Source organism: Electrona antarctica (assembly GCF_951216825.1).
Source record: "Electrona antarctica genome assembly, chromosome: 7".
NCBI classification, from domain to species: Eukaryota; Metazoa; Chordata; class Actinopteri; order Myctophiformes; family Myctophidae; genus Electrona; species Electrona antarctica.
In genome coordinates, this window is record NC_136812.1 from 27,127,518 (window position 1) to 27,149,467 (window position 21,950).

Consider the following 21,950-nt stretch of genomic DNA (forward strand, 5'->3'; position numbering starts at 1 on the left):
ATTTTATTTGTCTTTTTGTGGATCTGGACCTCTTCAGACACAGAACTGTGAATGCAATGGGACACTTTCTTGGTTATTATATTAGTCGGATTAGTCGGACTATAGCAACATCTATAGTATCCATTCAAATATGATATAAGCTTTAGTCCTTTAATATTAGGGATGTTTAGAAAGAAAACAAGCCACACGCATACAGTACTATACATCCTTCTGAAATGTTTAGATTTAAAGTTTAACTTTAATATGGTGGATAAGACGAAGGCAAATGATGAAACTCTGTGGTTGCTCGTCCCTGTGCCATGTACAACTTCGAAAAAACACAGATAACCACAAAACCATATTCATGAAGTATGAAGCAAATATACTATATATAAATAAATAGTCTAGAATTTATATAATAAAGTGTGCTTTTAGTTCACCCGATTATTTCAGCTTTACGCTTGATATGGTGAAGGCCCTCTACAGTGGGACAATAGCAAGAGCATGGACAAGATATTTTTCATTTTGTTTAGTTTCACTAAAGTGGCTCTCCAAAAGGTCACCTCATAATGACAACACACAAAGGGAAGAGGAGCTACACTCACTGCTGACACAGCACATCAGAGCTGGGATAAGAGTGGGCGTTCTTGCTCGGAATGCCTAGTGCAGCTATGGGAAAGTCATATTCTTAGATAAACAGCGAGGGCTACGTTTTGTTAATGCTCAGTGATTTAAATAAGCTCCCATAGGAATACAAGCCAATTAGAAGAACAATGAATTGTCTGACGCATGCGAGTCTGAAAACTACCGTTCATCTAAAGAACTTTTAAAACTAACGCTGTCTTGACATAATCTCAATTTCACCTATACAGCCCATCAAAAACAGTTTTGGTAACATGAAACAGAAATAGGCCATGCAGTTGGTCAACATTCAATAGAACACCCTTTTCTATGGGTATAAAAGAGCACAACACAAAAGACTGAGAATGCAATGAATGAAAGAAAATGGTACATGTATTGCTACACACAGTGACATTATTTACAAGAATAGTGAAGCTTAACATCAGGGTGGACATGGCCAAAATAATAAACAATTACAAATAATGGATTATATACAGAAAGGGAAAGATGCCTAAATTGTAAGATGGCAGCAGGTATGCTAATGCAATAAGGGGTACATTTGGTTACATTCAGACATAATCATCATAGTTTAATCTCACCTATTTCAAGCACACCCACAATTACACACGGGAGACACAAAGAGGCTATACCAATCAAGCAGCGTTTACATCCTTTGTTTTCACCCCTGCTTGGAACTTGGATGCAATGGGTCCTAAAAAAGCACCTGTTATTACCTGGTATCGGGTATTAATGAATGGAAAAAAGTAGGAGAGACCATTGTATGACAAGCTGGATGCATTGGAAAGCAGCATAATTATAAGAGCATGTGAGATTGCAATGTAGAATGTGTCTTTCACCTGGGAAAGGTGTCCATGCTAGTGTTACGTTCTCTTCTGCAGGTCCCTCCTCTCCGGTGCGACCCACCACTCCATCATCCGTCAACCCCACCCCACCTCCGCCTCCGCCCCGTCCTCCATCGCGGCCCAAGCTTCCCCCTGGGAAGCCCACCGCCGGGGACACTGTAAGTGTTGTACTTTTCTTCTGCTTATGATGAAATGCAGAGCAAGACACACATGCATGAGTAATGAGCAAAATGAGCCTCGAAGTGAACCTCTTAATCTCCTACCACGTCTTCCTCCTGTCTGTCCAGAATCGGCCCTTCAGTCCCCCGGTCCACTCAGCCAGTCCGCCTCCCAGCGCCCCCCTAGCAAGGGCAGAGAGCACTTCCTCCATATCCTCCACCAACTCCCTGAGTGCGGCCACCACCCCCGTCGGTAAAGAGCTCTCCGTGACCGTGTCAGGTATAGCCTCATCCGTATATTCAAAGTTGATTATTGTTGCAATGGTAGCTGAAGATTGCTGTGTGTGCGATGTGCGTGCACACAGCTTACTAACAATTTGCTTGGTTAAATATGTCTATACTTTTAAAAACACTACTTTCACTTGAATTAGGTCCAATCAAGAATGTCTCCATTTGCAAAAATAAGTAATTAGGCCTAACTCTCCTTGATATATTATTAATGCTACATGTCAGTATAGTCACTGCCCACCTGCTTCTGCACGCTCGCACGCACGCACGCACGCAAGCACGCACGCACGCACGCACACACACACTTTTACACACACTGAGCAGCCCCTAGGTGTGAATGTTTAACTACACTTGTAACTTGAGTGTGCAGTAGGAATTTGAGCTTGTGTTCAGCAAATCTTCCTGGATTAATAAAGGGTCAAAGGCACACAGCCTTAATGATCTATCTTTAGAGAATTGTGTATGGCGTTGTGAGTCTACTGCAATATCTCAATAGACTAGCATAACTGAGTCATGACAGATTACATAAATACAGACTGCAGGTAGCTGCATTAAATAAAGACCACAGTCCCTGGTTGAAGGTTTTTTTTCAAGATGCAAGAAGTGACAATAGGGTGAAATATACAGTACTACTATTCACTAAAACTAAAGTGTCACAACGTCACTATCATTGCCCTAGAATTACACATGATTAATTCACTGTGCCTTTGTTAGTTACACAATGCCATACGCTACTTCAAAGCACACCATGTTTAATTGCTGTGGTTTAATTACCAGCTCCCCCTATCGGTTCTTCACTTTGATGTTCTCAGCACTTTTATTTGAATTCATTTTTTGTTGTATTTTTAATTAACTTTTTTGTATCTTTTTTCTTGTGTTTGGTCTGCCATCTTTTCTTTGTGTTGCCCCCTTGTTTGTCTTTTCATTTTGTCCTGTGGCTTGTCAGAAGATGATGCTTATGTAGACAAACTGCCCACGTTTGAGAGACACTTTGATTCATTTGCAGGTATAGTAACAACTCCAACAACCCCAGGGTGGGGTGGATTTGGGGTGGAGTGTTCCTGTGTGACTTTTGAACCTGTCCGAAGCCCATTAACCATGATGCAGGATGCAAAGACTGATTTATACTTTGTTGCATGCCTGTGTCACACACCGAAAATAGCCAATCTACAATCTCAAAATGCGTGGCAGAATGTGAGCTTGGAGATTCTCCATTCAATCGACACGCAACATGATGCACAACCAAGTATAACTCAGGCATACAGCATGCAGTAAATGGGTAAAAGACCATGAATTGAGTTTGAGTTTGTTTTTGCTGTCTTGTGATTGCTGTTGAGGCTAACAGTCAAAAGTATTGATACAGTGCAGTATTAAGTCATCGCTGTAGGGTGGAAGCCCTGTATGCCCTGTAGCTACAAGCTCACAACATGGAGCATCATGGTGTGTTGTGAGGTTGTAGATCTACTATTTTCACTACTTAACTCACCCGGCGCCAGGTGCGCCTTTTGAAGCCTGTATGTACCTTCCTGCTGATGACGCTTTATCACGCCTCATCACGCCTTTTTTAATATCAATTGATTACGGTGATCAGCTGCGTCCAGTTTACCCTCAACACTCCCGTTTCGATCTGGTGAAAAAAAACCCGGAACCAACCGGAAATGGAAAATCCGCTGGCTTATGCTTTCTATGGGAACACAGCTTCTTAGAACGTAAATATCTCAGATTCTTCTTTAGACCAAAAACAAGTTTGCGGCTGATATATCTAAACGATAGTATTTCGCTTACTAAAAGTATGTTTTGGTTGGATTAAATGACAATCGCGAGACATGTTACATAGCGGATTTTTACTTCCTGACTCAGCGGTTTCCGGCCAAAACGGCTTTCAAGTTAAGAGCCTCGCTCATTGACTTATAATGTATGGCGGCCTGCACCACACTAAGCCACCACTAGATGGCGGTCAATGAGTTAAGTTTAACATTCTTGGATGTTGGATGATGAAGGTAATTTACAAATACAAACAGTTGAAATATGGAGATAAAAGGATTCTGCCCGACAGCAACAAAATCTTTATTAGTGTTTTAACATAGTATAACATGCCTACATATACGATATACCGATAATGAAAGGTTAACTGCTTAACGTTCACAATCATCTTTAATAACAAGCGACAAAAGGTAATTGTTATGTAAAGCTCTAATTGCATAACTTATAGATTTAGGTCTTGTTGAAAGATGCAGGGACACATTTTTCTTTGTTCAACATGAAGCAGCACTGATGGGTAGCTACTAGCAAGCTAGTTTTATTTATTATTTTCCTTTTGCTAAATCATGCCATCCAACATCATCATTACGTCTCTCTCGCTCTCTCCCTATTACTCATACAGTAGAAAATGCTCAACAACATGACAAAATGAAGAGCTGCTTCTGATACATAACTTTTTGGTAGAAGAGCTAAAATGTCATTCATCGCTTTATTTATCTTCCCACATGAGACTTTCTCTTTGTGTTTTAATGACTCTCTCACGTTACCATGGCAATCTCTTGTCTGTGGACAGTCATTTTGTGTGTACAGAATGCATCGTGAAGTGACTTATAGATACGTTTATTCTGAACCTTCACTGTGTGTGTGTGTGTGTGTGTGTGTGTGTGTGTGTGTGTGTGTGTGTGTGTGTGTGTGTGTGTGTGTGTGTGTGTGTGTGTGTGTGTGTGTGTGTGTGTGTGTGTGTGTGTGTGTGTGTGTGTGTGTGTGTGTGTGTGTGTGTGTGTGTGTGTGTTGGAGAATTTCTTAAGAGCTCTTCATCTGTGAGCCCTTGAGATCCACATACTGTACACTCTCTCGCTCCTTTCTATCTTTCATTCACTCACTTACAAATGCATTTTGTCAGATTATCAGGCCCCCCTCCTTAGGGAGACCTTTGATGTCTGCCAGGCGAACCAGGCTGTTGAGCAACTCAAGCTTTTTGGTATTCATGTCACACTTTCGTTCTCCTCTTGAGGAGCCGTGAACCCTCAAGTCCTGCCAAGTCTCTTGTTCCTCTAACCCTAGCCCCCAACCTTTAGATTAGCCCTCACTCAACCCCTGACAACCACCTCTCACACCCGTTAACTCATCTCCACTCCATCCAGGGACAAACACCCTCTCCAGCTCCCTCCCACCCACCCCTCTGAACACCTGCCTCTTTGTTTGCCTCATGATTCAGTCTCTGTTTTCATCTCGCCGTCACCCACTCTGTTTTGGTCAACTCATTAGTGTGTTTGCCCTGTGGCGACCGATCAGTGTGGTTGCAGTAATTGCCCGACTTCATTCGTTCGTTCATTCATTCATTCGTTCGTTCGTTCGTGCATTCATTCATTCATTCATTCATTCGTTCGTTCATTCGTTCGTTCGTTCGTTCGTTCGTTCGTTCATTCATTCATTCCATATAAACCTTTTAGGGTCCCTGTGATGTCATGTGGTTCAATACATCATCATCATACATACTGTACTTATGCAAGACTCAAAGCTTTAAATTTCTCTGAATCTCTCTGTGTGTGTGTGTGTGTGTGTGTGTGTGTGTGTGTGTGTGTGTGTGTGTGTGTGTGTGTGTGTGTGTGTGTGTGTGTGTGTGTGTGTGTGTGTGTGTGTGTGTGTGTGTGTGTGTGTGTGTGTGTGTGTGTGTGTGGTACCATAATGCCGGATTATACATGTGGTTCAATACATCATCATACATACTGTACTTATGCAAGACTCAAAGCTTGAAATTGTCGATGCAACCACACTTTACATTTCTGCGAATTGTGACTTTCTAGTTGTCGTGTGTGTGTGTACCATAATGCCTGATTATACATAAGAACAATTTTCATTGAATTCATCTTAATTGTGTGCAAAACTGGCAAGCGTAAACTCTATCTACATTATAGGAATGCTTGTTCTAGTCATGCTAGTCATTATTCTACAGAGCCACACTGTCATGACTGCCCCCTGCAGGGTGTTGTTTGGCACAACAGCTTGGCTCAGTCTGTTTCATAACACAACAAAGTGGTGGGTTGGGAAATGACAGTGAGGTCTGAGATATTTCGACCAAGTTGTAGATGAGTAAGGTACGTGCAGGATGATCAATCTACCAACATCCAGTGCTACGGATAGAGACAGAGTTTGGTCATAAGCATCATCTCGCTCTCAAAGTGCTCTCTTCATAACACCATGATGGATTGTCATGAGCAGCTAGCATCAAATCATCTGCTAGTAGTACATGGATACATTGAGGAAGAAACACATGATCCAGCCCTGCCTATCTGTGGCTGGACTGGCCATCGTGATCGCACCGTACCACCAACCAGTGGCTCACACCCACCCCTGGCTTCACCCTAGTCCTGCCCGGCCAAAACACACACATGCACACACCCACACAAACTCACACGTATCCCATGTTCTGTTCTGTCCTGGCAGTGTTTTAGCTTGCTGTTGCCCCCCTTGCTCATCCGTCCAACACCACCACCCCACACAAGTCTTCACCTCACTGTGACGTGTGTGTGATACACCTGCCATGTGAGACTCACGCTACTCTCCTTCTCTCCTCCCCTTCTCAACCCCTCTACCTCACCCACTCTCCACTCCTCTCCACTCCTCTCGTCCCTTTCCTGCCTCCTTTGACCCCAACCCACTCACCCCTCACACAGAGAATGACCAGCCATCCCTGGTCTGGTTTGACAGAGGCAAGTTTTATTTAACCTTCGAAGGTAAGTTTTCTCAGCACCAGGGCTAAACTGTAGCGTGCGCGCACACGCGAGCCTCATCTGTGCAAGCTTTACCTCTACTTCGCCAATTACCCCACTGATCTCTCTCCTTCCCTCTCCTACACCCTTGCTTCCCGCAATCTCCCCTACCCACTCTGCTCTAACTCCTGGCTGAGCCCACTTCAAATGCAGACAACAGCGCAATGTTGGCCCCCTTTCGTCGTCAAATTTCTCTCCGTTCTCTGTTTTCCCCTCTCCCACCATATCCCGGATTTATCCGCTGTCATTTCATCTGCGATGAAAAGCGTTCCTTGAGAGATCATCGTTCTTGGCGTACTTAACTAATCTGTCTTCACTTTTCAGTCTTGTTGTTTAGTTTAGTTTTTTTTTTCTTTTTGATTTTTTGTCATGTGGTATCTCTGATCTTGTCAGAATAACTTGGCTTTAACAGCATGTCTGGAACAAGCATGCATCTCTCTCATGCTCTCTTGCTTTCAGTCTGTTTTAATCTTCCTTGTTTCTGTATCCTGATAAAACTCTGTTAACTGTACATTTTTGTAGAGTCACAGCAGCTACTTTGAGAGCTTAAGTTAGATGAGCAAAACCAAGATTGGTTGTTGACTGACTGATTATTTTCATCCCATTTAAGTTTGGTGTTCAGTTCAAGATGTAATCGAGTTCACACTGTTTTGTTTGCATACCATGTTTTTTTTTTCTTTAAAAAAAGATTAAGATTACTTTTTGGCAATGTTTTATTTATTAGATAGTAGAGTGTAGAAATACTGGAAACCGACGTCAGAGAGAAGGGAGACATGGAGAGACATGACAGGAGTCGGATTGAACTCATGTGGTCTTTGCACTAACTGGCTGAGCCACCAGGCACATGCATACCATGTTTTGTTTCTCATTGACATCCATGTGCGATGGAGTTGGTTAGGACTTATGACAGGAATTTGAACAGCACAATAACACATTTAAACAAAAGTCAGGATAACACAATAATGCCCCAGGGCTGGTACTGGAGTGGTTGAACTTGTTGAAGTAAACATATAGGGCAGTGTTTGTTAGCTTTGTGTTGATTTCCACAAATGAGAAAGAAAAAGTACAAAACAGCAGTACATCAACAGTGTTGTTTGTTAGCATTACAGGCTTTGGCTGCACAGTCTGTCTCTTCACTGTCAGCGCTCCACTCAGCCAAGCTTAACATTGTGAATATTTGCGTGCGTGTGCGTGTGCGTGCGTGCGTGCGCGTGTGTGTGTGTGTGTGTGTGTGTGTGTGTGTGTGTGCTTTCTCCAGGTTGCTCCAGAGGACCCAGCCCTCTTACCATGGGGGCCCAGGACACCCTCCCTGTGGCGGCTGCATTCACAGAGACGGTCAACGCCTTCTTTAAAGGAGCTGATCCCAACAAGTAAGTCGACATACAAATCCATTCACACACACCCCACATTGTGGCATGGACAATTTAAACCTTAGTTACACATGGTTGTGCATTGATAATCAACAAGCTCGCAATGCATTGCAGAGTGATGCATTGTGAGTTTGTAGATTAATCGGTGTCGTGCACAAAAAGGTAAGTGTGAATTAGGAGATGGAGGGAGGGAGGGAATGATTCAAATTCACCTTTTCCACAGCCAATGACAAATCAAGAGAACACAGACATTACATGGGGACAGCATTCTGTGTACTTAAAAGTAAACTATGGATATGCTTGCACAGTGTTTGGTCTCTGTGTGTGTCTCTCCTTCCTGCCTGTACGTCTGTGTTCTCTCCCCCCGGCTCACTTCTCTCCCGCCCTCCCCTGGTGTGTTCTAACCTGCGACCTCCTCTTGTTCTGAAGGTGTGTGGTGAAGATCATAGGCGAGATGGTGCTGTCATTTCCAGCGGGCATCACGCGGCACTTTGCCAATAACCCGTCCCCTGCCGTGCTAACCTTCAGCATAACCAACTACAGCCGGCTGGAGCATGTGCTACCTAACCCCCAGCTCCTCTGCTGGTAAACACACCACCGTAACCTCGCCACCACACACACACACACACACACACACACACACACACACACACACACACACACACACACACACACACACCCTGATAATGTACCAGCCATGATATGCCTGATTTATTCTTGGTTGCGTGCCAGCCGAAAATTGCAGCTCTACAATCTCACGATGCAATTGTATTTTTGTATGTGTATGTATGTATTTTTGTTGGCCGACACTGGCTAAGTATAATTGGCTTTAGTCACTTAACCCAGTTACTTCCTCCCATGTTTATAACTTTTTATGTTCATGTTTTTCACATCATTATAAATGCTTTGTTCCATCCCTAAATAGTAAATATTCCCCAAATGTCCCCATTTGCGTGCTCTCTCTCTCTCTCTCTCTCTCTCTCTCTCTCTCTCTCTCTCTCTCTCTCTCTCTCTCTCTCTCTCTCTCTCATGAATTAAAAACTAATTAAAGATTTTGATATTTAGACCAAACGTAAAGACTAAACAATTTCAGATGATTAAATAGGACTAAAACTAAATGGTATGTTATTCATAAGATGATTTGAAGACAAATTCTGAATTTGCTGTCAAAATGAACACTGCACCACATCTATCTGTATACAGTTAATATTTTGGTTCAATATTTATAAAATAGAGAATCAATTTATGACAAAATATAAAAAGATAATCGGGGAAAGATTTGATACAAGGTTTTCAGCCAGACGGTGATGATCTGTCCACTTTATAATTGTCCCATGTTGTGTGTTCTCTCCCCAGTGACACCACTACACAACCCAAGGCCAATGCCAAGGACTTCTGGGTGAACATGCCAAACCTGATATCTCATCTAAAGAAGGTGGCAGAACAGAAGCCTCAGGCAACATACTACAATGTAGACATGCTCAAGTATCAGGTGAGCTTTATAGACAGTATCACTTCATATGATTTCAGAGCTTTATGGGTAGTCCCTACCACTATGACACTATTGTTTTCTGAGGCGAAATACTTTTGTGAGCACAGACCATCTGTATCCGCTGATTCTCTCTAGACCAGATCCGAAAACTGCTATATGAGTTGACGCCTGTCTAGCAAGAAGCACTGTAAACATCAGTCACAGGCAAATCCATGAAGTTAGAGAGTGTGTGTGTGTGTGTGTGTGTGTGTGTGTGTGTGTGTGTGTGTGTGTGTGTGTGTGTGTGTGTGTGTGTGTGTGTGTGTGTGTGTGTGTGTGTGTGTGTGTGTGTGTGTGTGTGTGTGTGTGTGTGTGTGTGTGTGTGTGTGTGTGTGTGTGTGTGTGTCCAGGTATCGGCACAGGGTCTTCATTCTACTCCTCTTAATCTGGCGGTGAGCTGGAGGTGTGAGCCCACCAGCACAGACCTGAGAATAGACTATAAATACAATGGAGAGGCCATGACGACACCCATGGCCCTCAACAATGTCCAGTTCCTCATCCCTGTAGATGGAGGCGTGGGCAAACTGCAGGCTGTGCTGCCTCCTGCTGCATGGTAGGCATTTATCACCATTACAACTGACGGCTGTGTGGAAATAAGAAAATAATAATTCATTTAAAAAGAGTTTCGTCATAATGCATACCAGGCTTTTTACACAGGGGTTGACATGCCTTGTAATTCATTTTTAACAAGAGACGAACTGGCCTGTAGGGGGCCGCGGGTAATCTGACAGGGGAGTGACAAGCTGCCGTACTCCCCTGAAACTGTCGATGTTGTGCTTGTCTCACATGCGCGTCCGTGATAACTTGAAATGTGTGCCGTGTAGTGTATATTATGTAGTTTTCAGTGTGTACATGCGATTCACTCATATTGAAAACGTGTGAGAACGTTTGCTCTGTCTATTTTATTACTGTTTTACTCTAAAATAGCAATAACAACCATGCTCAGGTACTGTACATTCTGTAACATTTACTGAATCAGGAAGAATATAAGCAAACATGATATCTAAAAAATAAAGCAATTTTGGGTTAAATGGTTTTGAGGTTTAATGTAAACTTAGTGGCTGATGATGGTGGACAATAACGTTTTGTAACAATGGTATGGTCCTTTAAGAAGTTGTGATTGTACCCTTCACACTCTATTTATATGATGTAATCTTGACAGGAATGCTGAGCAGCAAAGAATCCTTTGGAAGATCCCTGACATCTCACATAAATCAGACAATGGAGGTATGTGTAAACATTGTTATGCCTTTATACAGTAGTAAATCATGTTGATCCTAGTTATGATTTTAACATTTACAAAATATATTGTAAAACTTAAAATACAGATGCACTGTGATGGTGACAGTGGCCACGGGTACTCTCATTTGGTTGAACTTAGTAAATTGCAATAATCGAGTGATTGGAGCTGTTGCTTGGTCATTCATTGGTCATTTGACTAGCTTAAATGTGTTTTAGAACGGATTCAGTTAAACCGAGTGTGCAACTCAATGCCGAATAGGAGTGAAGTTCACTCAGTTACTCTGTGTCACCACTCGATGTCGGGAGGAAGCCTTGTATGTCCAGAACCGCTACACGGTTTCTGCCTGACAATGACGATATCTCAGATCTCTGTTGTACATTTCGTACACCACACTCCGCCCACCCCACTTTGGCAGAGCTTCTGATCTGTTTCGGAGGCAGGGACTGGCTTAAAGATCATTCTTTTACTCTTAACACATTGAGAGCCCACGCAAAACTGCCCAAAAATCACTTTCACCTAGAAAATCCATTCACATTTTTTATAATTCAGCTGACTGTGGAGACACATGCTGGAACTTTTTACTTTGAAATGTTTTATAGTTTGAGTGCCAAAAAAATGCATTCTCAATGGCGAAAACACAAACTTTGGCACCACGTATTAAAAAAACAAAAAAAATCATTGTTTTGATTTTTATGATTTTTTTTAATAAAAATTAAATAAAATTGGGCACAAAATGTGTTAAGAGATTGCATTTTCCTTCTAGACATCTTATAATTCCTTCTATAATGACACCCGCTTGGGGAGAAATTGAATGTGTTATTTGTAAGAGTTGGATATTCATTTTTAGTCCTACATCTGGCAGTGGCTCTCACATTTAATCTAATTAACAGTTTCATTTGAAGTGCCTTATCATGTGTATTATTATCAATGCATTAAAATTAACAGCCAAGTCTGTTTTCTCCAAGATCAGGGGTATCAGTCAAAAATATATTATTTGATTTATGTTTAAACATAATCTTAACAATGTGCTAAAATTCCCAGGCAAAAGAAGCTTTTAAAAAGCTAACCTTAGTTTTATCTTTATCTTAGATTTTCGTACACTTATGCGCACATGAACGTGTTCACAATGACAAGGAAAAGGTTCTATTACAGATTTCCTCGCTGGTATACAAATGTAGACATACGATCGTTTGTAACTGTAAGGTTTTATGAATATATACTTTCTGCAATGTGTGTAACCGCAGCATATTGTAGCCTTTGTTACATAAACTTACATTTGAGTTTGGCCCTACCAGATATTCTCCACTCCTATCTATCCTAATGATGAGGGACCTGATGCAATAATGGTTGTACTGTACAATGGCTTGTGTAATCCACTTACTTCATTGTACATTTGTGTGTGTGTGTGTGTGTGTGTGTGTGTGTGTGTGTGTGTGTGTGTGTGTGTGTGTGTGTGTGTGTGTGTGTGTGTGTGTGTGTGTGTGTGTGTGTGTGTGTGTGTGTGTGTGTGTGTGTGTGTGTGTGTGTGTGTGTGTGTGTGTGTGTGTGGCGTGCGTGCGTGCGTGCGTGTTTTTTCACTGTATTACTCTGTAATGTACTATCTCCTTAATGTACTATGACAATAAAGGATCCTAAGTGTACAATGTGTTTGTTCATCAGGTGTGGGATCGTTGTTAGCGCGCTTCCAGCTCACAGACGGCCCCAGTAAACCGTCTCCTCTGGCGGTGCAGTTTACCAGTGAGGGCAGCATTCTGTCAGGCTGTGACATAGAGCTGGCCGGCCCAGGATATCGATTCTCTCTCGTCAAGAAGAGGTTTGCCGCAGGTCAGTTCACACACTTGACACCATGATTTTGCACAGTCAAATCCTGAGTGTTCATTTACCTCGGACAGTGTACAAATGTAACCAAGTGGACCCGTATGTTTCCATTTGTATTTTCTCTGATGCTTGATTAGACTGTAATATTATTTTGTACTTAGGAACAACTACTAAAGGAAAAATAAAATGTCACTAATACAAAACAATTCTTATCAAATAAAGAGTTGATTATAAAATGTAATTAATGTGTTCATTATTAAAATATAATGAATAAGAATATAATGGATAATGCAGGACAGGTTAAGTGCAGAAAATAATTTGACATCCACAAATGACCCATTCAAATTGTTCCGTGGCCCAAAAATGTGTGCCCCACCCCTTGTATACCATTACTACCTCGCACTGATAAGTCTGATCTCTCTTTAGAAGCGTTAATGCATGAAGTCAGAAATTAGGACAGAACATCACCGTTTTAATCAAAACCACAGCGCCGTAGATTCCGAGTAATAAGGAAGATTGTTGGCCCGTAAGGCATAAACCAGGAAGTGAATGACTGCGTGCGCAGAAGAACAGCACCGGGACGGACAAGCAACACGTTGCCTAGCAACGGCCGCCACACATCCTGGGCCTCTTACAGGTGTAATTGTGAAGACGTGTGGACACGTCCTGGGCATCATAAGTGTTAAATGCAAACCTGTGATGAGCCATAATCCTGACATAACACGTTATTTATGATTTGTTTAGGAAAATATTTGGCAGACAACTAACCTACACTACTGACAAACGGCACTGCTGAACAAACTAAACTAACACTGAAGATCATCTCGATGGACAGAGGACACACCAACACTGAGGGCACCTTTTCTAAAACCCAGAGAAGGGTCACGCAGCCTACCCAGCAGTATTGTACACATGTAACAGCATATAGCGTCGTGGAACTGTTATAAGTCATGTAATTACTGTATTTGTACAATGTATTCATTTCATAAAGATCTGTATTGCTGCAGTTAGATGCCTGAGCCCCACCACCCACCCTTCCCCCTCTGGGTGCCTGTGCCTCTCTCTCTGAAGCCTAAATTATACTCTGTCAAATGACGGTGTCGCTCGTTGAAAATAACTGATAAACAAGCTAACGACGCATTGTTATCTTGAAAATCTGTTGTTTTTGAGTACCTTGTAGGCGTAATCCCCCCTCCACATTGGTGTGCGCTGTTCCAGTGTTTCACTGCAGCTGCCTGACGAGCCATGGACAGAAAGCTTGGCCAGACTAAAGATCATTGTTTTTAATAATTTAAAAACAATTTAAGAAATGTAAAAAATAGCTAAAATAGATCTACTTGCTCACAATGCATCACGATGCAGTGTTACGACCTTGTAGTTTTGCTATGTTCGCTATATTTTAAATGGAGATTAAATGGTTATCATTCCAATTCCATACAAACAGATGGCAGTTAGAAACGACTGAGCATGATTGGGGAGTGAGCATAGCTGGCCAATCTGTCTATCAATGGCTCCAACCATCTAGTTGCACACACACACACACACACACACACACACACACACACACTCTACAATTCAATTCAATTCACACACATTCAACACGTGTGCGTGCGTACATCAGCCACTAGACACACTAGTGGCTCAGAGATGAAGCTAGAACTGCTGCTATGCCCAGGACAAAGCTTATTGTGGTCGGGACTTTTATTACAAGGTGGAAAAACAAGTGGTAAATGTCTGGCCGTCTCACGGTCCTGGATAGCTGTCCAGCAGCTGTCCCTGGTGCTGCCCCGGACTGAGTGACTGTGTTGCCAGCATGTTAATGGTGTCAGCTTGTGTCACTTGAAGATGGCAGTTGTTGAGGTCAGTGCAACACCAATTGGATGGTGGGAGTTGGTGTTTTAATGGAAGGTTTTCCATCCTGTATCACCCACTGGTAGTACAGGGTGTGATGGCTTTGATTCAAAGATTGCGTATGACTTCTTTCTTTTTTCCTTTTTACTGTGAATGCACTGAACAAACGATTCATTCTGATTTTATCTCTTTGAAATGTCAGTGAATGGTTTTTAGCAGTTAGGCAGCTGCAATGATAATAAGTTTCTGGTTGCAATATAAGAGAGGTGTTTTCCCTAAAGAAAATAAATGTATAAAGTGTCATTTTAAATTAAAATATATGCGCATATATATATATATATATATATATATATATATATATATATATATATATATATATATATATATATATATGCGCACACACTTACACACAAATTTACACACATATGCACACACAGTATATATAAAAAATATATCTTAAAGGGCGTTTGGTGTTTTCCTTGTGTTGTCAAATAGCCTTTCTGTTGTTCCCAGGACAGCAGTAGTAGACTTCAGAGTACATGACAGCATTCTATTTTTATTTATTGATGACAATGATTTGTTGTAAAAAGTATGTGATCCTTATATGAATAGAATTTGAATGGTATCACAGTTCAGAAATCCTGAAAGGTATAAATATTTGAATTCTTTTTGTTATCTGTGTAGTTGGGTAACCTGTGTACAGTATATAAGGTATAATTTTTGAATTTATTTCAGATATAATTTTTTAACTCAAGCGCAACAGAAGATTTGAGCTATATATGGGTGGGGGTGGGGTTAACGAAATAGACAAATATCTTCCTGGATGATGTGTCATGCTTTGTGAAAGCAGTGTTATGTAGAGCTAGTTAATACCATGGGCAAGGATTCATTTAAATAGTGTCTATGACAATGGTGAAAAAACAATCAAGTCTCGTTGACAGCAGTGTGGAGGTTTAGTGACTGGTACCGCTGGGACCAGGATTATTTTGTTTTACTGGTACCAGCTAGACAGTTTTTATTCAAACATCATAGCATTAGAACAGAAAGAAAACACAGTGCGTACACATACTGAGCTAGCATTCGCTAGCACTGGTCCCATATATTATATTAGCCCACCGAGTTGTTCACGTCTGCAAAATTGGACTTTACCTTGTAACTTCAACCTAGACCATTATGTCATCAGTCAGCTTCTGACCATTTGGTGCCCCGTTTCCATTCACTTCAATGCAGTGGTTCTCAGACCCCATACCTCTGAGAGTATACAAATGGAACCAAATGGACCATTTGTAGACTGTCAGAGTTATAGACCTGTAAGGGTTCCATTTAGAACCCGCTCAGGGAACGCTGAGGGTCCATGTGCCCCACTTTGAGAACCACTGCAACAAACAGTATGTTGATGATATATACCTATTAGTCTGCATTGACAGCATGAGCAAGCCCCACCCCTTGAATCCATGGCTTTATTTTGCATAATGATAAATGGTCTCTGTGAGATGACGTGTATGTTTCTGGAGGGAAGTTAAGATGACCAAAATGTTTTGTTTTTGTTTTTGTATTTTATGTGTGTAACCCAGACAGTCCTCTATAAAAGAGAATAAGGTGAATATTTTTAAAACGGGGGGAAAAAAACCTGGAAAAAGAAAAAAAAATCTGTTTTCATGTGAAGAACACTGTGCTGATGTTTAAACTTCCTGAAAGCTCTGATATTCAACATGAACAAAATGTATGTGTGTGTGTGAAGGTCAGCCTATATGGTCTCTTTACTGTACGTACTGTACTGTAGGTCTCGTCCATACATCTGCTACATGTAACCATCTGCAGTCCTCTCAGAGCTGCTATTCGTGTCTGTCTCAGGCTAGATTTACACAGGAACCAAATGACTAACAAACAGCATGGTCAGTGGACATTTAATGGAATGCATTTTAGGGATAAAGTGAGTAATATTGGTCTCGTATTTCTATATAAAGCTACACTACTTTCTAACATTGGCCCTGATTTGCAAGCATATCGTTGATTTATTATCGTTTTGCCTGCAATGAATCACATCTAGGGCACGTGGAGCTGAAATCAAATGTTCTCCTTTTAATTAGATTGACTGTGTTTCCTGTGTAGACCTACCCTCAGACAGCATTCTGCACATCTCTGTCACATACTAGAGCCCGACCGATGCCAGATCTTTGGCGTCTGATGCCGATGCCAATTTAGACTCGAGAGTTCTACCTAGACCACTGATTCCCGATTTTATTTAACCACTTACACCCTATTAAAATGATCAAAAGAAAGCTGATCTACAACCTCACAATTTGTCTCCAAGCATTAATATGCATATAATGAGGTCCAATAATAATGTCCACAAAACGTGAAAGTGGTTTAAAAAACTGGTACACATTGGATGCATAATTGCCATTACTGACCAAAAGTTAAATAATATATATCGGCCAAACTATATCGGTCAGGCTCTAGTCAATGAGGCATAGGCGAGCAGTGACATTTAGCCCACCACACCCAGCACATTTTCCACTCAACTAGTGGACTGGGTGGTGGTTTGTGCTGTTAATGAGTTGACTGGCCGCTCTGAAAGAGTTTTGACTATTTTAGCTGATGGTTCATCATGTCTTACTCCTGTCATACAGGTCCTCTGTCGTCAGAGTACAACTGTCACTGTTAGCTGCTCTTATGTTGTAAAGTGTTGTTGTAAACTCCCATTGGTATACTGCAGCACAAACGCGTCTCTCAAATTGTCACTCTTAAATTGGTCAAATTGTGATGTCTTCATTAGCTGTGGAGTTCTGGAGATTGCTTTTAAGACAACAAATTTAGCATTTGTAACCACTTTGAACCTGGCAAACCCTATTTGGGGGATTCATAGATGAACATTTAAAAGTATCTCCAAAAGTAAAAAGAAAATAATCTTCAAGCTCACAACATGCCACTATGCAACACACTGAGCTTGTAGATCTCACAACACCATCAGGCAAGTAAGTATTTATTAGGGCTCAAGTAATAGAATACCTGTGGTAGAGCAGGTGTGTATTGCTAATTGGTGTATGGGAGGACCGTAGTGCTGTAAAGGGAGGGCCTCTATGACAGTATTGTAATGACATGTTGAGTGACCTGTGTTAATGTTGACAAGAGCAGGGAGTGTGTTTGTGTGTGCTATACGCCAGAAAAGCTTTTGGTTCTGTACCGTTAAATCTCAAACACTGCAAGCTGTTTGTACAGTTAACATTGCTAAGATGAATTGAGAAACTTAGTTTGCTTCTTTCCAAAACCAATAAAAGTTATAACTGGACAGGTGTATGGAGTTGTCTTCATTCGAGACACTGACTTATATGTGAGAATAATCAAAATGTGCTCCACGATTGTTACATATACATTATGTGAAATGTGTGTGCATTGTACATAATGTAAATTAAATTTACACAAAGTACAAACATGTCACAGAGGCTATATGCAAGACCGTTTATTAAACAAAACTTGCAAAATATTACAATGTAATTCAGTTTTCTTATGAATGAATCAAAAGAAGAAATGGAAATGGAAACGTTTTCATTTGACTATGGCTACTGCGAGAGTTCTTTCAAAACTGGCCTCTCTAGCCAGACATTTGATTGGTGTTTGTGTTTGCTGCATAGAATGGAGATTACGTTGAAGTAACACTCCTGATGTTCACATTCATCCCTTGATGATGATTCTCTGAATCTAGCGGGTGGTTCTAAATTTCCTTAGACACAGTTATAGGAGGTTGCACACACCCTTCTGCTGCAAAACTCAGCCATTCTCACTCACAAGCCAAGATAAAAACTTTTATGGTTTAAGGCAATAAAATAAATTAGCAGTGGTAGTATAACTGACTTTACTTTTTACATTTGTACCAGCATTGTCATTCAGAATGATTAATATGCTAAGACGGAAGAAGGGAAAAAAAAACAATGTTTAATTTTCATTATGGTAATTGTCAAATGGAGCGACCCCTTACGGGTCCATTTGGTTACATTTGTACACTCTCAGAGTTAAATTAACAGTCGGATAAGAGGGGTGGAGAGCGGGTCTCAGCAGAGGAAGGCGAGGTCAGTCTTCCGACAGCCCACCTGGCAGCACAGGGCAGTCAGTACGTTATTCATGTCCCGTCTGGCCAACTCAGAGCCCAAGCTGCTGCCTGGACTCTCTAGGCTGCTCTGCTCTCCTGTAGTTGCACCTGGCACCAGACAACACATCGTGATCAAGAAAACTCATTACTACACACATTTCATACAGTAAATGTCCAGCTTTTTCATTTACAGTTGGGTGCCACCGATATTGTCCCTTATCATTTGACCCATTTAGGCCTGACCTCAAATTTTTTTAAAATCCTTCTAAATCCTCCAGTTTTCTGAAATAAATATTTTCACGATTTTTCAAAAATAGCAGACCTACAAGCTCATAGCGCGCCACTCGGTGGCACGCTATGAGCTTGTAGATCTGCTATTTTTCAATAGCTAAATTATAACATAATGTTTAAAACACCAAAAGGGGTTCCCGCCCAAAATGGGTTAACTGTCCTTTTGCGCAGATCACGCAAACCTCAGCAAAAAGAAAAGGACAATATTGATGGCCTCCAACTGTACATGTTTTTGGAAACAACTAGTTATCAAAACATAATGTGTAATGCATGACCCAAATTGTCCTCGCTATTTATGTTGTGCAATTACATTAATCTGATCTTTATGTCTCTGCCATGTCTAATCTACCCAGAGGCCCGTCGTTCTATTAAATAAGGAAACTACAAATGACGGAACAGATGAATCCACAGCTATTTGTCTTGTGCACTGTCAGCTAACTGTTTCTAATCAGCATGGCTGATGGACTAACTGAGTTTGTGTGGTGTGGAATTAGTGTGTATATGCAGGGAGAACAGACCGTTCCCTGTTATATTCATAGCTAATGATCTGATACAGTATGTGGGGGTTCCTTATGCCAGTGATTCCCAACCAGTGAGCCGAGGATATTGCAAGTGGGCCCTGAAATAATTGGCAAAAAACTATGATGTTTTATTATAAAATCTGAATGTCTGAACACCCAGTGTAGACAGTAGTCTCATTTTGACTACATTACCAGTCAACGCCTCTGCCTTTAGCTGTGCCGTGGGAAAATACATGCAGAGTCACAGCACTGACAAACCACAGACCACATACTGACTCACAAGCATGTCACCACATCAGGCCATTCTGAGCTACGTGTGTGTGTGTGTGTATTTGTATGTATGTATGTTTTATGAAATTACACAATTTATAATTCCAAAATTAAATACACAAATGCCTTAGACATTTTTAAATCAACTATAACTGTACAAACAAAGAGGTAGGAGCGAACACCAATAGTGGGGAGGTGCTGACCACCGGAGACAAACTTAAACAGAAAAGAGGAGAGGCCACACAACTTGTAGTCACGACTCACAATGCAAATTTCTTTATTTGAATTAAGATGACCAACGTTTTGACAAAAAAATGTCTTCTTCAGGATATGAAGTATTTTGTGCCGAAATGTTGGTCATCTTAAAATAAAGTATTTGCATCGTGATTGTTGTGCGACCTCTCCTCTTTTCTGTTTAACTATATTTACTGTAAAATGTACATGTTGGTATTTGAAATGTACATTCTATAATGTAACAGATGATGCCTGCCTAAATATTAAAGGTGGATTTTATTGCATTCTATAAAATTTTAGACATCCACAAATCAAATATTAGTATTTAGCCCTATTGTGTTAAAGTTGAGCATTCATTATTTTATTGGACTAGTGCTGCCTGTATGTCTGAGTCAAAGAGTTGATGTACGTCCGATATATACAGTATATTGTCTAACTAAATGGTTGACTCACCATCCATGTCTGTTTCACTGAGCACTCTTCTCCAGCGGGAGCCTCCGCAGGTATAGACCACCGCCCTGAGGAATTCTCTTCCACACAACTTGACTGCTGTGACCTGATCTGCTGTAACCTGGTTCACACCCAGCACCACACACAACACCAGGGGCAGTACCACTAATGAACGCATGCTGGAGTTCCCTGGCTAGGATCGTAAGTGGATATCTGTCTGGTCCGACCTGCAGAAGAAAGCAGCTGTTCGACTCCGTCTCTGTCTGTTCCTTGTTCTCTAGATATTCTTCTGGGTTGCTTGCTTGCTGTTCTGTCTTCAGGTGTTGCCACAGTGCACTGGTCTTTGATCCCCTGACTGCATGTCCTGCAATATATATACCATCCACTTCTCTGCTCATCAGCATCCGAGACTTTCCACACACAATACCTCCTCCTCAATGGCATCCCATCTGTGCTGCCACAGCCCCCCCCCCCCCCCCCCACCACCACCACCGCATGCACACACACACACACACACACACACACACACACACACACACACACACACACACACACACACACACACGAAAAACAGCCTGCACTTACAGGCAAATCATTTTATGTTTCCGGCCATCACTGCTATTTTTTTTTTGTGACTATGCCATCAGGCTTTTACAACCTCAGTGGACAATCACATTATACATCAGGTGAAGCGCAGGGTAGTCTCCCCAACCTCCTCATGAGTACACGGTTTAACAGCATGATTACACTGACCTTTCATGTAATGCATGGATAATTATGTCATGTGTGGTGATTCCCTCTACAGCCAACCAGATGATTCATCCGTTTACAATCGGTTGACAGCCTGGCCATCATAGTGCCATAACGGCAGTTTGTGTCAATGTTTTCAATCATGCAGGTCATTAAGGAGGTGATGGTGTTGATGAGATATTCACCGTGACATTTCAGTTCATCCATTATGGGTGGAGGTCCCACTTTGACTACAGGATATGAAAAATGTTTGCTTCTCTGTTTCATGCTGTGATATGTAGAAAATGGGGACCATGATATTATCAGTGGTTTCTAGTGGGGGTGAGGGGAGGCTATTTTCAAAATGTATGTTGTGGTTAAATGGTTCAAGGGTCTGATGGAGCATAACCTATCCTCTCCCTCTTACTCAGCGTAACAAGTGCAGTCAGACTCATTATTGATACAGTAGGTCTAATCTGGCTATTTAAATAGAAAGTAATTGTCAGGCACTGCGTCTCTATTGATAGTGTAAATATATCTTAGAGTGGACCCTCTTCATTTCCAGGGTCACGTTTTACTCTTGAGCTACTTCTAGTGAGCCTATTGCTCAGTCGCCATGACACTGAAAAGACCTGATACTTTTTAAGTCTCCAATTAATACATTTGTACTTCCTGGACATAGACATATATAGATACATTCTAAGGAAGTGGCTATAATGGGGACTGGCTGTTTTCATTATCAACAATTTGGATGACTAAAGCCTAATTCATAATTTGTCAGATGGTGTTCATGCCAAGAAAGTTACAATTTTAATATTGTCAAGCTAACGTAGCCTGTATGTTTGCCTATATACAACCTTGAATGACACATGTGACACCAAAAGGACGG

The 21,950-nt window shown here is 41.4% G+C and overlaps 2 protein-coding genes across 6 annotated transcripts in view; one reads left to right on the forward strand and one right to left on the reverse strand.

The window, feature by feature from the left end:
* sgip1a (SH3GL interacting endocytic adaptor 1a) overlaps positions 1-17,768 on the forward strand; it is a 93,921-nt gene extending 76,153 nt beyond the window's left edge. For 2 of the 5 annotated variants that reach the window (XM_079505863.1, XM_079505862.1), the window contains exons 16-25: positions 1,500-1,621; positions 1,751-1,901; positions 6,568-6,627; positions 7,922-8,033; positions 8,463-8,618; positions 9,390-9,525; positions 9,915-10,117; positions 10,727-10,791; positions 12,467-12,631; positions 13,370-17,768. In XM_079505863.1, coding sequence (XP_079361989.1) covers positions 1,500-1,621; positions 1,751-1,901; positions 6,568-6,627; positions 7,922-8,033; positions 8,463-8,618; positions 9,390-9,525; positions 9,915-10,117; positions 10,727-10,791; positions 12,467-12,631; positions 13,370-13,392 — 1,193 coding nt within the window. In that variant the 3' untranslated portion in view covers positions 13,393-17,768. Of the gene's footprint in view, positions 1-1,499; positions 1,622-1,750; positions 1,902-2,855; positions 2,916-6,567; positions 6,628-7,921; positions 8,034-8,462; positions 8,619-9,389; positions 9,526-9,914; positions 10,118-10,726; positions 10,792-12,466; positions 12,632-13,369 lie in introns of all 5 variants that reach the window. The other 3 variants (XM_079505861.1, XM_079505864.1, XM_079505865.1) reach the window with 3 other exon arrangements.
* A 760-nt stretch (positions 17,769-18,528) lies between these two features.
* insl5a (insulin-like 5a) lies at positions 18,529-20,510 on the reverse strand (the record flags this gene model as incomplete). Its single annotated transcript, XM_079505985.1, has 2 exons — positions 18,529-18,674; positions 20,336-20,510. 2 exons carry the CDS (start codon positions 20,508-20,510, stop codon positions 18,529-18,531), a joined length of 321 nt encoding a protein of 106 aa, XP_079362111.1.
* Between the last annotated feature and the right edge of the window lie 1,440 nt (positions 20,511-21,950).